Source organism: Geospiza fortis, unplaced genomic scaffold, assembly GCF_000277835.1.
Source record: "Geospiza fortis unplaced genomic scaffold, GeoFor_1.0 scaffold496, whole genome shotgun sequence".
Lineage (NCBI taxonomy): Eukaryota > Metazoa > Chordata > Aves > Passeriformes > Thraupidae > Geospiza > Geospiza fortis.
Window position 1 is genome coordinate 60306 of NW_005054529.1, and position 15783 is coordinate 76088.

A 15783-nucleotide genomic window follows, 5' to 3' on the forward strand; every position below is an offset into this window, starting at 1 on the left:
GGTGATCAGCCCTGGCTGAGGCCTCCTCGCGGCGCTGCTCCGGAGCTTCTCCAGAGACGGCTGACGGAGGACGTCCCGTGGCTGTGCTGAACCCAGGCCTGGGGCAGAACAGAGAGCTCATAGGGCTTGGCATTAGCGCTTCTCTCACTCAGATGTGCACCAAACGGGCATGCCTGAGGCGTAGACCTGAACTAGGGCAGAAAATGTCTTGCTCTGCTTCCAGTTTTTCAATCTCTCTAAGCAAAAGAATGGTTTTATTTCAGAGATGGAATGCAAGGAGAATGGTGGCGACACCCACAGAAAATGTGTTGCAACAGCTGATCATACAATAATGGCATCCAGGGACTTGTTAAAGAAACAGATTAAAATTTTACTAATTCTCCAAGCTATATAGGGATATTTTCTGGGTGGTTTTCTGTTGACGGTTGTGAAGGGGTGAAGGAAGAGACGAGATGGGCTCCATGATCAGAAGGCTTGATTTATTACGTTATGATATAAACATCTATTAAAACTATACTAAAAGAAAAGGAAAGGGAGAGTTACCAGAAGCTGCTAGCTACCTAAGAAAAGTAAAGAATGAATAACAAACCAGCTCTCTCGGACTGTGTCTGAGAGATCTCAGTTCTGGATTGGTCACCAACTCCAAACATCCAAACTGGGCCAATCCAGGCAGACCTGTTACATTCCACAGCGGCAGATAACCTATTGTTTATGTCTGGTTGCTGAACTTCTCAGCTTCAGCAGGGAAAATCCTAAGAGGGTTTTTCATAAAAGAAATGTCTGTGGCAGTTTTCTGTCTTCTCTAGTAATCAGCCATCGTAGTTGAGTGCAGCTCCCATGCCAGATTCTCATAGACCATAGGGCTAAGAGTTCCTGAAAACTGTGCATTTAATTGTAGAGACAATTTTCCCAGAGACTTTGAGCTACTTTGTAAGACCATACTTCATAAATTTGTGGCCCCCTTTCCCTCAGAATAAACGACTGTGGGAGTGGACATTTGTATATTCTATTGAAAAACAAAGGGTGAGAGGCAGCAGTTTGTCTTGAGTGAATCAGTATGTTTGGCTTACAATTTAAAAAAAAGAAATGGTAATTTCTTAATGTTATATTTAAAAGCAGAACTTTGTGTATATACTTCTTTTACAGAATACTCTCGTTTAATTTTTCTGGTTTTGAACTGGCCTAAGCTACAAAGCTCTTATTCATATGCTTCTACTTCAATAGAAGGGAAAACATAATTTGTAATGCCACTTCCAGTATTCTGTTTGCATCAAAAAGAAATCTTAAATTTGCAACATAAGTTTTAAATGGAAAGTTCTAAATAGCTCTAAATAGGTTTCCAGTAAATATTTCTTAGTATAAAAATCAATAGGAAGTAAAAGACAATTTAAAATTGTTATTTGTTTTTAGTTCTTAATGAAAAATAGTGACAAATCTGTGAATTATCTGCATTTTGGAGTAATTAATTGTGTAGGACCAAGAGTTCATCTTACAGAAAATGATAATAATTATCAAAGGTCAGAGTCCACAAGATGTAAACTTTTTGTGGAATTTGAACCTTGTGCTAAAGGTTTAGTGGTATAAATTTTGTTAGTCCCAAAAATGAATTGTGAAAGGCTATTAATAGTCTGCTTTATCCTTAACAATAGGTCATAACTTGTTCTGGAGCAAAAGGTTATCTTATTTATTTTACACCTTCCATTTGATTTCGGTACCAGACTCATTCAATTTTGTAATAGTAGTGTTGGGGGTTTTGTTGTTGCTTAATGAAAAACCAGAAGACAAGCTAGAGGACTGGGCAATCACCAACCATATGAAGTTTGACAAGGGCAAATGCCAGATTCTACACCTGGAATTGGCAACCCTGGATGTAGAGACAGACTGGAGCATGAGATGCTGGAAAGCAGTGCTGTGGAAAACATCCTGGGATGCTGGTTGACAGAAAGTTGAAGTATGAGTCAGCTCTGGAGCCAGGGGAGCTGACTGTGCCTGGGGTGCATCAGGCCCAGCTCCACCCGCTGAGCAAGGGAAGGATTGTGCCACTCTGCTCCGCACCTGGTCGACTTCACCTTGAGTATTGTGTGTTTTGGTTACCACAATATGAGAAAGATATTAAGCTCTTAGAGAGCATCCAAAGAAGGGCATCAGAAATGGTGAAGGGCCTTGAGGGGAAGCTGTATGAAGGGCCTCTGAGGTCACTTGGTCTGTTCAGCCTTGAAAAGAGGAGAGTGAGGGGAGATTTCATGGCAGTCTACAAGTTCCTCATGCTGGGAGGAGAAGGGGCAGACACTGATCTCTTCTCTCTGGTACCCAGTGACAGGACCTGAAGGAATGGCCTGAAGTCATTTTAGGGGAGGTTTAGCGTGGCTATTGGGAAAAGGTTCACAGCACCAAGCCTGACACAGTTCAGAAACATTTGGACAATACTCTTGGGCACGTGATATGACTCTTGGGGATGGTGCTATGTGGGGTGTTGGACTTGATGATCCTTGAGGGTCCCTTCCAACTCAATACATTCTGTAATTGTGTAAAAATTATGTTCAAATTCCTATGTTTACCTGCAGGAATACAGTTCCTCTTAAAAGTGGGGTCCTAATTGTAAAAGTGAATTTGCCAGTTTCTGAATGTGCTCAGCAGGCACTTCCTGCTAAAGTGGAAGTGTCATACATCCGTACTACATCAGTAACAGGATAGTGCATACCAGGCAGAGAGTCCCCGAGACATGAAGAACCATAAGGGGAAATAAAACAGAGGTAATTGTCTTTAAAATTTGGACTCCTGACAATTCATTGTCTTCAAGACACAAGCTGCATTTTTAAATGTTTAAAAAGGCTGTGCAGGAAGGAGGGGAGAGAAAGGATAGAACCTTATCTTAGCATTCTGAGAATTGTGTCCGTAATACTGACTGACAAATTTTGGAATTATGGAACAACTTGAGACATGTGATAGCTATGTTTATTTTATACTGGACATTTCACTAACATGTTGCATTAGGATTTTGATATCTAGCTTTAAAAAAAAAAGCCAACTCATTAAACAAATACAGGCAACCATTGACCATTCTTGGTTTAATATGCAGCTATTAGAAAAGGCCTTGGTATGCAGAGAAAGACGCATCTTCACAATTATGCATTGCGGACAAGGCTCTGATTACTGCAGTTTCAACGTGGCTTTTGTGAATTAGACACTAGTTTATTCATAAGGTTGTGAGTCTGACTGTTCTCACGCTTCCAAAGTAATTAATGCATTTGTACAAATAAAATAGTGGCATATAGATGGTGTACACAAAGTCCAGAATAATCCAGCTCTTGTTTCATCCACCTGGCATCTTTATATGTAAAAAAAACATGTATAGTTGCACTTCTTTTCCCAGCAGCAACAGTGCTGTGTTATGATTATAAATGGTAGATGCTGAAGTTAACACCCTCCCTCTGAGATTATAAAAGCGATATTTTAATGATTTATTGAAAAGGTCTTGGTACGGTATCTGCATGCAGCATTTTACTGCATAAGAATAACTAGAAAAAGTTACCATGATATGTTATGGTATAAACCATTTGGGGTTAGAGACTCTGCTAGGAGAAAATATTGTTAACTGCTGTTCTGGATCAGCTGGAGTAAAGCAAACTAGAAACAGAAAACTGGCATTTTCTGATCCTTGGTAGAAAGCATCTGATTATTTCAAAATACTCCTTTTTCTGGATAAAGCATTGTCAAGGTTGTATTTTAGGTGCTGTTTTTTCTAAAGCATGAGAGTGTGTTCCAAGATCACGAGCCCTTCCTAACTGCATTAATACATCAAAGCATGGGGAAAAGGAAATATTTTACAAAACAGTTGCATCAAACATAACTAACAGACAGAACTTGCTTTGTTCTAGAGTTCACCCAGTCTCCTGGGCCCAACCTCACTTTGAAAAAAATGTCTTGCAGAATAGTTGAGTTTGCAGAGAAGTACTCTTCCCACACATCACACCATTTCAGAAGTATCTTGGTAGCTGTGTCTTTGCTTGGATATTCTGTGAAACTTGTTGCTGCATTAGCCGCAGAACAAGAATAAGAAATGGAAGCTGGGGAAAAAAAGAACAGACAATTTCAGCTCCAAAGAAGAATTTGAGGGAACAGCTAATAAGTGCATTCAAATGGAAACTGTAATGAAGAGCTGTATGTGACCCAAACTGCTGAGAATATTTTTTGTTGTTCAGAGAACTGTAAAAGTTCCACTAGCTATTAATGTTTTTGATTGCATGGTAGAATAGCAGTTCATTGATAATTTGCTTGTAATACATTAACGGTATACATTTTCAGTCCCCTTTCTGAGGGTAATTGTTTGACAACTGGTATGTTTCAATACCAGCCTAATAGCCTGTACTGTCACTAATATTAGGAGAATGTTAGATGTGGACCTTTGACATCATGCTGGTCATGTTTTTTCTAATGTTAAGTGAACATGGACAGCATGTTAATTGTACAGTCACCTTCAGGAAAAAATATTGCACAATCTTTGGACTGATAGTCATCTGGGAGTACGACATGTTGTCGTTCACTTTGTCTTGTGCCTATGACATAATACTTTTTCAGCTACATGGCTAATTAGGAGACTGCAATGATAATAATTGTATTTTTAGAGTTTGAATTAGTGCTTGGTTTTTGACCCACAGTAGAAAAACGGTCAGCTTTCTCCACTGAACGATCACTGACCTCAGGATTCCTGGCCAATTCTCTTTATGTTGTGCATATGCCCTGGACTTCTTGGGAAACAAAGGAATCTGCATGATGGGTAAAACTAAATAGTTCATAGTAGTTTGGTCTGCTTGAAACCGTAAACCCTTGCCTTTCACTGTGTTTTTTACCCCCTCTTCCTTTATTCTGTCCTTTGATAAGACTTGCAGCAGTGGCACTTGGTTTGTGAGCAGTGCTGAATGCTCTCAGCTTCACTGTAAGTCAGCAACAGTCACTTTTGAAATTTGGACTGTGGGTGGAAACTGACTTGCACGTTGAGATCTCTGTCTTTGCAGCTTTGTAAAGAAAAGGACAGCTAAGTGACGAGGTGACTTGTTTATCTCATCTACCATTCCTCTTCACCCTTCCATTTTTTGCAAGTCATTAGTCAGTATCCGTAGTATAATGGCAGCCCAGAAACTTATACTGGTGCATAAAAGATATTTCAAAGGCAGCTACCATTTAGTATGATATATTACACAGGAGAGGAATCATAAGTGTGTTTTTGTTATAGTTGCAATTTATGTGTGCATGATTGTATGAAGCAAAGCGATGCAGGGTCCCCAGGCAGGTGCAAAGGAGAGTCTCGTAATTGCAAAAAGCAGGCCTTTTTAAGCAGTTAACTCATTATCGGTTACATAGTTTTCAAATGTAACAAACGTAATCCAACCAACCACCATAAACTATGATGTGAACATGTAATGGTTATATAAATTGTTTTTCTACCTCCAATTCAGCTGAGTCACTTTCCCATAGTCCTTTTTTTCTTAGCCAAAGTAGCAGGCCTGAGCCATGATTTTACAAAGGTAACAAGGCCCTTATTTTATAAGGTTTTTCCTATATGCAACAAATGATATAAGAAATGTTATACCTGAATCTTTCAAAGAGGAAAAAAGCCCCAGCATGCCAGTAAACCAAGTACAAGACTTACTGAAAGAGATGTTTTTGTATTAATGTCAACCTTTTGACTTATTAGACTGCTTCAACACATGTGTCTTACAGTAATAACGTATTATTTTACATCATTAGGATTATTAGGCTGTGTCTGCATAAGGAATATCGCATGGGGCTTAAAATGTACCTTAAGTTTGCCTTAAAAAATCTTCTAAGTATAATTAAATTGACTACCACTAAACAATACATTTCAAATATTTATTTGGATTCTTTGCAAAATTAAGACTGTAAACTTTGAAAATTTTAGGCTTTTATATAAGTTCAAGAAGTTTCTGCTTCTGAAAGGGATAGATCAGTTTTGCAGGAACTTGTGTTGGGATTTGTTTATTATCCTACTGAGAACAGATCAAAAGAATCAAAATCTTAATGTGATTTTTTTTAGAGAAACTTAACTGGGATGAACCTCTTTCAATCCTACTACACCCTGTGCATTTGTTAGCAGCCTAATTTGTTGTCTTGTGCACTTGCATCTTTGAGCATTCAATTAGCAGCTTGAGTACGCGGAGGCCTTACTATTGCTGAGGCCTTTTCTAGCAATATTTTGAATTACTTGAACTGACTGATGTTCTCCAGTAGAGGGGAGCAGTGCCTACATGCAGATCCAATGGCTTGGTAATAAAAACACTATTTTCTTAAAAAGCTGTACCTGTTCTAGTCACTGGCATGTGTAATTGTTGACCAAGCACCAGGGAAGAAACCTGAAGAAATGAATAGTTATCAAACCAGAAATAGCATTTTATTGGAGTTGAGTAATATATTGCTGACCAGATGCATGTTAGTTAGTGTGCATTTTTGCTTAGCACTGTCTGTTCAGTGCCTTCTGTTCCTTTACTATATTGAGATTTCGTGAAGCAGCCTTTCACAGAGGTGCAAACTTGAATGGGGGCACAGTAAAATCAGTCATTTGGCCTCACGCATTTCTTTTTTTTTTTTCCTGTATGCCTAAGAATGACAGGAAGTCTTGGGAGGTAGTTAAGCACCAGGGTTCAGTCAACAGTTAATATTTTGCAGGAGATCAGTCTACATCTTCAATGTTTGGTTGCCTGATACTGGTTATACTAAATATCTGATTTGGTAAGTAAACATTAGAACATTGCTGCTAAGTTCTCTAATAACAAAATGGGCTTTGACTTCATATCACAGGCATCATTGGTTAAACATCATATGAGATTATTCTTCTTTGTCATTGCGTACTATGCAGTGACAGGGCTGACTTAAAAGTGTTGTTTTTGTCGTTCCAGCTTGTAGTTCAGCCGTGTCTTGTACAGTATCACAGGAGTGCATATGCAAGTGTACACATTTTTCATTGCAAAATTCTACAATTGGCTCTTTAGTCATATTCCACAGAGAATGGAAATTTCATTCTGGTTAGGATCACCACATATAGATTCTGTTCCTTTGTGGCTTCAAAGGAGAGATTGCCTCAGGCTTTCAGATTCACATACTGAGTATAATGCCTTGTACTTCGTTTCACTATAAAAACATTACAGTATCAATGTAACAATGCTGAGACCTTCTAGCGTTACCTCTTCTGTTCTGCACTTTCGTGCTGTGCAGAAATACAAAAAGTACATACTAGTAAGAAATAATTTAGTAAATTATGACTACTTCTACAGATAGATTTCCACTTGACAAGATTGGAAATGCAGTATACAACAGACAGTTTACATTTTAGACTTATATGACTTGAACTTTGGGGTGCTAGTCATATGTCTAGAGGAGGAAAGATGTGGCCATCTGTTGCATGTAAAGACTATTTACTGTCACAGTAGCACAGGCTACAGAAATGTAGCCAAGAATGTTTTACCTTATTTTCAGTTAGCAAATCATCAGGATTTTTTTGGGGTTATATTCTCTCATATGCGGGAAGGTGCAGCTGTTTCCCTTTTTGCATGTGCAGTGTAGGTGAGTACAAGCTGATAAGAGTCATTCCTCTTTGTACAGACTGGCTTGGGTAGGTGGACAAGGCACTGAGTGATAACTCTCTATTCAGAGAAAGGCCTGCCTACTTTGTGAATTTCTGTTCTAGTTGGAGAAGTCCTTGACAATCAGCTTTATTTTTAAATCTATTTAAATAGTATTTTTGTGTATCTCTGCTTGCTGGGGTAAGTGTGCTAGCTAGCAACACAGAAGTACGCAGATGGTATCTCACACAGACAGCTTACACAACTGATCCAGGTACAGTAACATGGATAGAGATGAAGAAAACTACTATGGAAAACATGGTAATTTACTTGCTTTCTTAGAACAATTCAAAACACCTGATCTAAATCTGACATATTTCAACTATGTAATTTCAATGGACTTAAATGGGCTTGAATGCAGGCTCAAATGGTTTCCTGTAACTTCTTCAGTTATTAGCAATATTGTAATTTTTTCCTGCATGTCATTTGCAAGTTTATTTAAATTGCACATCAAAGGTAAGTTTACGTGTGTATATTGTCGATTTTTACTTTAGGTGAGTAATTTAGAGTTGCTCTTTAAAATTATTACAGTGATAATACACTGATAATTACAGTGATAAAGTGTAACAATTAACTTAATATGCTATTTGGAGTCAGAATTTGTAAATACCTTGTCAGTTATTTCTGGTAATGATATTTTACTTCAAGATACACAAGTTTTGTATTATAAGGCAGCCTGTAAAATAGATCTGTCTCATCTGCAAAGAAAAAATATAATCCCAGTTTTTAATCTTAGCGAAAGGTGTAAGTCCCCCCTCACCATTGCTTTCCTCCTTATGCCTACCAGACTCCTAAAGCTTGGAATTTGCTTTCTAAATATATTTGGGCTTTTATACCTGGGGAAGTGGTTTGCTTTTACCAGGAGCAATGTAGATACTAGAAACATAAATAATTCCCACCTCACCCCCCCAAAACATCTTCTGAATTTTTAAAGAATAGTAGTAATAAAGTAAAGAATTTGAATTTAATTTAGAATTAAGCTAGAAAAATTAGATTAAACAAATGGCATTTTTCTTTTTTTTCTGTTCCATGAAACTGATCACAGTTGTGATCAGCTGTAACAAGTGTTCCAGGGATCCAGACTAACTCTGACAGTGAATACAAGTGTATTTTGAACTTAGAATGTTGTAACTGTTTCTTACCATATTCTGTAATGAATTTATACCAAGAGCTCAGTAACAGAGGGGGTAGTTTGAGCCATGTTGCCCTACACTGTGCCACCATAAGCATACAGACTGCTGGTGTGAGGAACAGTTCTTGGCAGGAACTTGCAGTACTGCAATAATTTTACAGCTGTTAGTAGCTGTTACTTCTATTTCTCAGCATCTGTCTTCTGGCTTGTTGTAGATGAGAGTCTCCATTTGAATTAGATCTCCCTTCCTGTAGTGCTTTGTTTTTATCCTCTTATTTATTAGATCCATTCGGTTCTCTGTGTGCTGAGATGTTACATTTTCCTGTCCTCAAGTGATATTTGTATAATCCTTTCTTAAAAACTTAGTGTGATGAAAATTCCAGCGTGTGTTTCAGTATATGATTGTGTCCTGAAAGATTTCCTAATGCCTAATCTAAATCATCCTTGCTGCAACTGAGGTTAGGTTATCTAACTGGTAGAGGAGACAGAACTACTGATCATTGTAAATTTTGCATGGTGATTGAAGACTGTTATTTTGTGCTCCTTTGCTTAATCACAGGCATTGAAGTTGCATTCATTTACTGCTTTCTGTAAACCTACTAGTATCTTCTTTCTAATAAGTCCCACTACTCTTTCTAATTTGTTTGTATCTTCTGAAATTCTAGTGCCATGATCTAGAAATAGTTATTCATTTGAGGCCTCACATGTCCCCAAGCACAAGGAATAGTGACTTTTTCAATCATGCTTGTACATCTTGAAAGAGTGGTTCTTTTTTTGCAGACATTGCTCGACTGACTCATTCTCTCTTTGTAGTGTGCTGTAATCCTTTAGGATTCTTCTCAACAGTGTTTTTGAAATCAGTTGTTCTTTATGGATTCCTGAATAGAGTTTGTCTTTACAACTTCTGTTACTTTACAAAATTCACTTTGAAGTGTTGTTTATAAAAATCCTTTTTGATAAATACCTCTGTCTCCAGAGGTATTTTAATACTTGTTACCTGCACAGTTTCAAAATGTTCATTCTACTTAATTGTTCTAATTTTTAAGGAGAACATTGAATAACTTTGGAGACTAGACTCCTCCAGTAGTGGGATTGAGCTAACTACTAAAATTCAAGAGTGAGAACTTGGAGTCTTAATGGGTGACACAATCAAAATGTTTGCCCATAAAAGCAAGAAGACTGTTAGAATTATTAGAAATGGACTGAAGTCAGATAGAAGGAGTCATTATGGGATTATATAAATCACATCCAATGTTCGTGGTGAATATCCTGTGCCATTCTGGCCCCTCCTTTTCTAGTGATCTGTAGTAGCACTGTAAAGGGTAAGAAAAGGAATATAAGCATGACCAAAACTATGAAATGGCTTATGTACAAGAAACGTTTGAGGAGACCAGGACATTTGAGTATAATAATTTGTAACACTTTTGTTAGCAGAACATGCTGTGGTGTTACACACTACAGTTATAAACGGATTGATTGCAAGCTTAAAACAGATAAAAGGAGGTAGTACTTCAATGTTTGATTACTTGTAGTACTCTGTGATGTAGAGCATTGCAGATTGCTAAAGTATATGCAAGGTAAATAGAGATTCCTTGAATCTCAATTTTTCAATGAATGAAAAAGAAATTCACTCAGAGCTATTAAATGCAAAGTCAGTACTTTTAACTTTTAACTTTTAACTTTTAGTTAAGAAAAATGCAGTTGGAAGTCTCTGTAATATCAGTGTTGGGGAAATACTATAGTGTTTGCCTTGGTGTTGCATTCCTCCTCAGATATGGCTCCTTATAGCATTCAGGGTGTGGATTCGGTGGATTTTTTTGTGTGATCTGGTGTGGCTGTTCTTTTGTGCTCAACAGGTCCTGTAAGAGAAAAGAACAAAAGTTCAGCTTCAGTGTGCCTTAAAGCCAGAACTTGTCTATGGGGTGTGATGTTACATATGGTTTTGTTCTGGTGGTGAATTATTTTGTAGTAGAAATATTTGTTTTGTAGGAATTTCTGTTCAAAATTGTTCATTCAATATACAGGTGTTGGCCCAGCATTAGGTATTGTGTGTGGTACATTTGCTTTCCTGACCATGCATGACAGCATAGCTTATTCCACTCCCCAGCATTGCTGTCATACATCACTTCTCTAAAGTTTTAATTTTTTGGTCTCTTCTGTATTAAGATATTTTTGTTGCAGGAGCTTGCTAAGGTGGATCTGAGTACCTCAGATGAAGGGCAAATAGGATTTTATTAACTGCTGTGTTTATTGTACTGGTGTGTGTGTGTTTTGATAAGGTTTTCCTGATACAAACCAAGAACAAAGTCTGGCATGTAGTTAATAAGCAAATTCTGCTTTTGCGAAGTTGCTGACTTGTTCTCTAATTGAGAAAAATAAATATTTTTCTTTGGGGCCCAGGGGAGGAAATTTAGGCTGGTAGCACCATGTAATACCAGGGATATTCAGAGGAGGAAATCCTTAAGAAAGCAGTGAAAAAGCACTCTGAAGCAGTAATTTGTGTTGTAGCTTTGACATTTGAATGAAGGAGTAATTTTCATTGCACAGAGTTTTGTTCAGTAAATCTTCACAATCACTGAACTTTGTAAGGAAAAAGTCCCCTAAAGCTGAATAGCTAGCTTCAAAAGGAAAAATCCAAATTCTGGTCTGCTGAATGAAAAGCTGCTTGTTTCTCTTCATACAGTAGCCCAATCTTGAAAATTTTGATTTGACTGTAATTTTTTATTACTCTTTACCAAGTGAGATCGTACTTTAATTTCTCTTATTCAGGTCCCCATGGGAAGCACCGGTTGGTGGGTTAGTATTTGGTGGGTTTTTAATATGGGGTTTTTTTATGTGTTGAGTGAATCAGTTGGAACTGTGCTAACCAGGATAGCCGCATGAAAGACAGATTGCCCAGGACACTGTGGATGCCCCAACCCTTGCAGTGTTCAAGGGCAGGTTGGATGGGGCTCTGAACAACCCGGTCTAGGAAGAGGTGTCCCTGCCCATGGCAGGAGGGGTTGGGACTAGATTATATTTAAGGTCCCTTGTAACCCTTTAACATTCTATGATTCTGGAGAAAAATCAGAAGCTCTTAGCCTGTAACTGCAGAGAGGTGGGTTCATTTACTCACTGTCAGACACACTTGGCATGTGACTGGGAGGCATAATCCTTGTCTCTCAAATACATTGTGAGCCTGTGCATAGGCATAGGGATAGGATGTACATTAAAGGTAACTTATTACGTGGTAAATATGAGGCCCTCAATATTTTTAAGTTGGAAGAAAAAAAGCTTTAATCTCATATACAAAACCTAGGTAATTTTATTGGTGAATTACTGGTATTGCCCATATGAAATGATTTTAAGAAAAATGATTAAATATTAATATATGGAAGATGCTCTTCAAAGGCTGGTGTTAACATCCCCCTCTGGACAGATTTTATTTTACATAATGACATGCTTTTATACTGTTTTATTTTAAATGCAGGTGAACCAAGGAAATTTGACCCGAAGTTCAGAGGACCTATTCATAACAGGTAAATATCATAGCTCACTCTGTAAAATTCTTTTGGTGAACAGAAGTTAAAAATTTTTTCAGCAAAACTTGTGAATTTGATTCTGCAAGTCTTCTAAATCCAGACCACCATCTTTACTACCCTTGGGGATGGATGATTACTAGGGAGTATTAAGCTGTGTTCTCTTAAGTCCTTTTAGTTTGAATGCCAAGTCTGTGTGCCTTGCACTGGCTAGTATCTGCCGTCTAACATGTGTAGTAGTTCTGATACACCTCTTTGTGACACAGCCACCTAACAGAACAATCTGACTTGACTTCCCTTAGTTTTATGAAATGTACATGAAAGCATGTTACCACTTAGAAGATTCATTAGTTTACAAGCAGAGTGAAATTGCTCAGAAAGCATCTAAGGAAATCACAGAATCATTAAGGTTGAAAAATACCTCCAAGATCATCAAGTCCAACTTTTAATCATGGGCAATTTTTCAGTGTTTTTCCAGATGTAGAAAGCTAAGTTCTAAACTAGCATTTAGTGCTGTTACTGAGAAGAACAAATTAGAGAACCACAAGTTACTTCAGTTTTACCATTCTCAGGAGAAAATTTATGACAGAGAAGCACACTACAGACTTGTCATACTATCATCTGAACACAAACACACTATCCTTGTCTATGCAGGATGTAGTTCTTCCTCTCTGAAAGCTAATAATTTTAGAAATAAATAGAAATACTTGTTTAGGGAGTTCGTCCTAATTTGTGGAGTATCTTTATGTTATTGCCAGTGTATCAAGCCAAGCTTGAGTGGTGTCAGAACTGCTTGTGAATGGAGGATGGGGAAATGAGAAGCATTGTTTTAGCATTGCTTCTTCAATTTTGAGCGGTTGTCCTATCTTAGGTTACTATCATATTGACCCTGGATCCTGTGCCACCTCGACCTCACCAAAAGTTTATTTCAGTGAGATGATAAAGCTGTTCCTCTCTAAAGAAGTGTCCACACTTGGAAACATATTTCAAGTTCTCCAGTTGTTTAAAAAATCTGTTCCCTTTATCTCTTTTATGTTAAAAATGTTTCTCTGTAAGAGGAAACATGGATTGGAAAATAGAAAGAATGGCAGATTCTAAAAATGAATTCTGAGGCAGATGTCCTGTAGTATGTCTTGCCACTTATATCATCACTTGTATGGTAAGTGATCTCATGGGTTCAGTGTTGTAAGGTATTACTTGTTTCAACAGTATTTAAATCTGTTCTTCAATATGTTCCGTTGTCTACAGCGAAAAAAGCATACACATTTATTTGCTGGTCTTACTGCAAAAACAGGACCTTACACCTCAAACGTGAGTTTGTGACTAAAATTTCTGCAAAGTGCTCATGCAGATATCTTACTCAGATGTTAAAATACCATATGACAATCAGTGGTTTTGAAGGGTCATATGAAAGACCTTATTTTTAAAAAGTGTTTCTTGCCCCTAGGCACTGCACAGATATTATTTGCTGTGTGATCTTCATAGTTATCATTCTGGGTTACATTGCATTAGGAGTTGTGGGTAAGTAAATAGAGGTATAGTAATGCCTTTTCATGTAGATGGGAAGCAGCTTTGTGAATGTTGGAATTTTTTATTGAGATGTCCCTTTTGCTAATATTAGTGCAAAGCTTTCCAATCAATAAGTGATGCCTTTCACAGAAGCAAGTAATGAATTAACATTCAGTATCTATTGTAATTCACAGAAACACAGACTGGGTGAGGCTGTAAGGGATCGCAGTGGGTCATCTGGTCTAACATCCTTGCTCAGAAGGGTCATCTCAGAGCATATGGCACAGGATTGTGTCCAGATGATTCTGGAATATCCCCTGTGAAGGAGGCTGTTTGGGCAATCTGTTCAAGTGCACAATCACTGCGCAGGGAAGAAGTTCTTCCTCATGTTCAGATGGAACTTCCTGGGCTCAGTCCCTGCCCATTTCTCTGTTGCCATTGCTGGGCCCCAGAGCAGTGCCTGGTTCATGCTTTGCCCCCTCCCTGCAGATGGTGACAGACAGGGCTGAGGGCCCCTCTCAGCTGGGGCTCCTCTCTAGGCTGAACAGCCCCAGAGCCCTCAGCCTTTCCTGGGCGCGGAGATGCTCCAGGCCCTTCCTCAGCTCTGCAGCCTCTGCTGACCCCGCTCCAGGGGCTCCATGTTCCTCTTGTCCCGATGAGCCCAGAGCAAGCACTCCAGAGGTGCTTCACAGGACTAAGCAGAGGGGCAAGATCCCTCCCTGACCTGCTGGAAATGCTCTTCCTGAAGCACCGCAGGATCCCATCAGCCTCTTGGCCCTGAGCATAAACTGCTGGCTCAGAGAAAGCTTGTTGTCCCCCAGGGCCCCAAGGTCTTTCTCTGAAGAGCTGCTTTTCTGCAGGTAATTAGGGAGAAGTTCAAAGCCATGTGTTTACTGATAAAAAAAACCCTCAAAATTAGGTGTGTTTTAAAAAAATGACATGGTTTGGAAAGTTTGCAATCATAAAGTAACTGTGATGGAAAATTTCAGGTAGCAGAAGCTAGAGAAAAACAATTTGGGTTGAGAGGAGCCCTGAGGAGAAGGAATTGGCAATGCGGATTGATAAGGTTTGGGCGTGAGCCAGCCATGTACACTTGCAGCCCAGAAAGCCAAATGTATCCTGGGCTGTGTTGAAAGAAGTGCGGTCAGCAGGTCAATGGAGGGGATTCTGCCGCTCTTGTCAGACCCCATCTGCACTCCTGCATCTGGCTCTGGGGCCCCCAGCACCAGAAGGACATTGACATAGTGGAGACAGTTCAGAGGAGGAGTGCTCTGAGGACTGGAGCACCTCTGCTATGGAGGCAAGCTGACAAGTTGGGGTTGTTCAGTGTGGAGAAGGGAAGGCTCTGAGAGACCTTAGAGCTCCTTCCAGGGCCTAAATGGTCTCCAAGAGAGCTGGAGAGGAACTTTGCACAAGAACAGGAGTGACAGGGCACAGAGAAACGGCTTGTAAACTAACAGAAGGCAGAGTTAGGCTAGAGATCAGGAAGAAATTTTTCCCTGTGAGGGTGGTGAGGTCCTGGCCCTGGTTGCCCAGAGAAGCTGTGGCTGCCCCATCCCTGGAAGTGTTCAAGGTCAGACTGGAAGGGACTTGGAGCATTGGATTGCTTTCTTACAGTTTAATCTTGATAGAACTTAGTGTGCTTTGCATTTTAATATTTCATTAGGAAATCTGCTAATCAGTACTCTTCAGTGTTGATCTATAAAGTATAAAATGGTACTTTAGAAGTGATACATTTTCATACTAGCTAATTTTAATCATTAACTATGAACAGTTGACTAGTATCTTAAGAGGTATTGTGTATTTTGCAGCTTGGGTGCATGGGGACCCCAGGAAAGTGATTTATCCAACTGACAGCTATGGGCAGTTCTGTGGTCAGAGAGATACCCTCAATGAGTGAGTACTAAATCCATTCACATACCTTTATTAGTCGTGCACTATGAATAAGATGTGAGGTTTCAAATCTCTGTCACACAGACAGTGACAC

At 38.9% G+C, this 15783-nt stretch overlaps 1 protein-coding gene across 1 annotated transcript in view; it reads left to right on the forward strand.

Annotated features, from left to right (window-relative positions):
• SLC44A5 (solute carrier family 44 member 5) overlaps nt 1-15783 on the forward strand; it is a 69036-nt gene that overhangs the window by 17187 nt on the left and 36066 nt on the right. The window contains exons 3-5 of the mRNA XM_031063764.1: nt 12239-12287; nt 13735-13808; nt 15608-15692. Of these exons, the coding sequence (XP_030919624.1) occupies nt 12239-12287; nt 13735-13808; nt 15608-15692 (208 nt within the window). The remainder of the gene's footprint in view (nt 1-12238; nt 12288-13734; nt 13809-15607; nt 15693-15783) is intronic.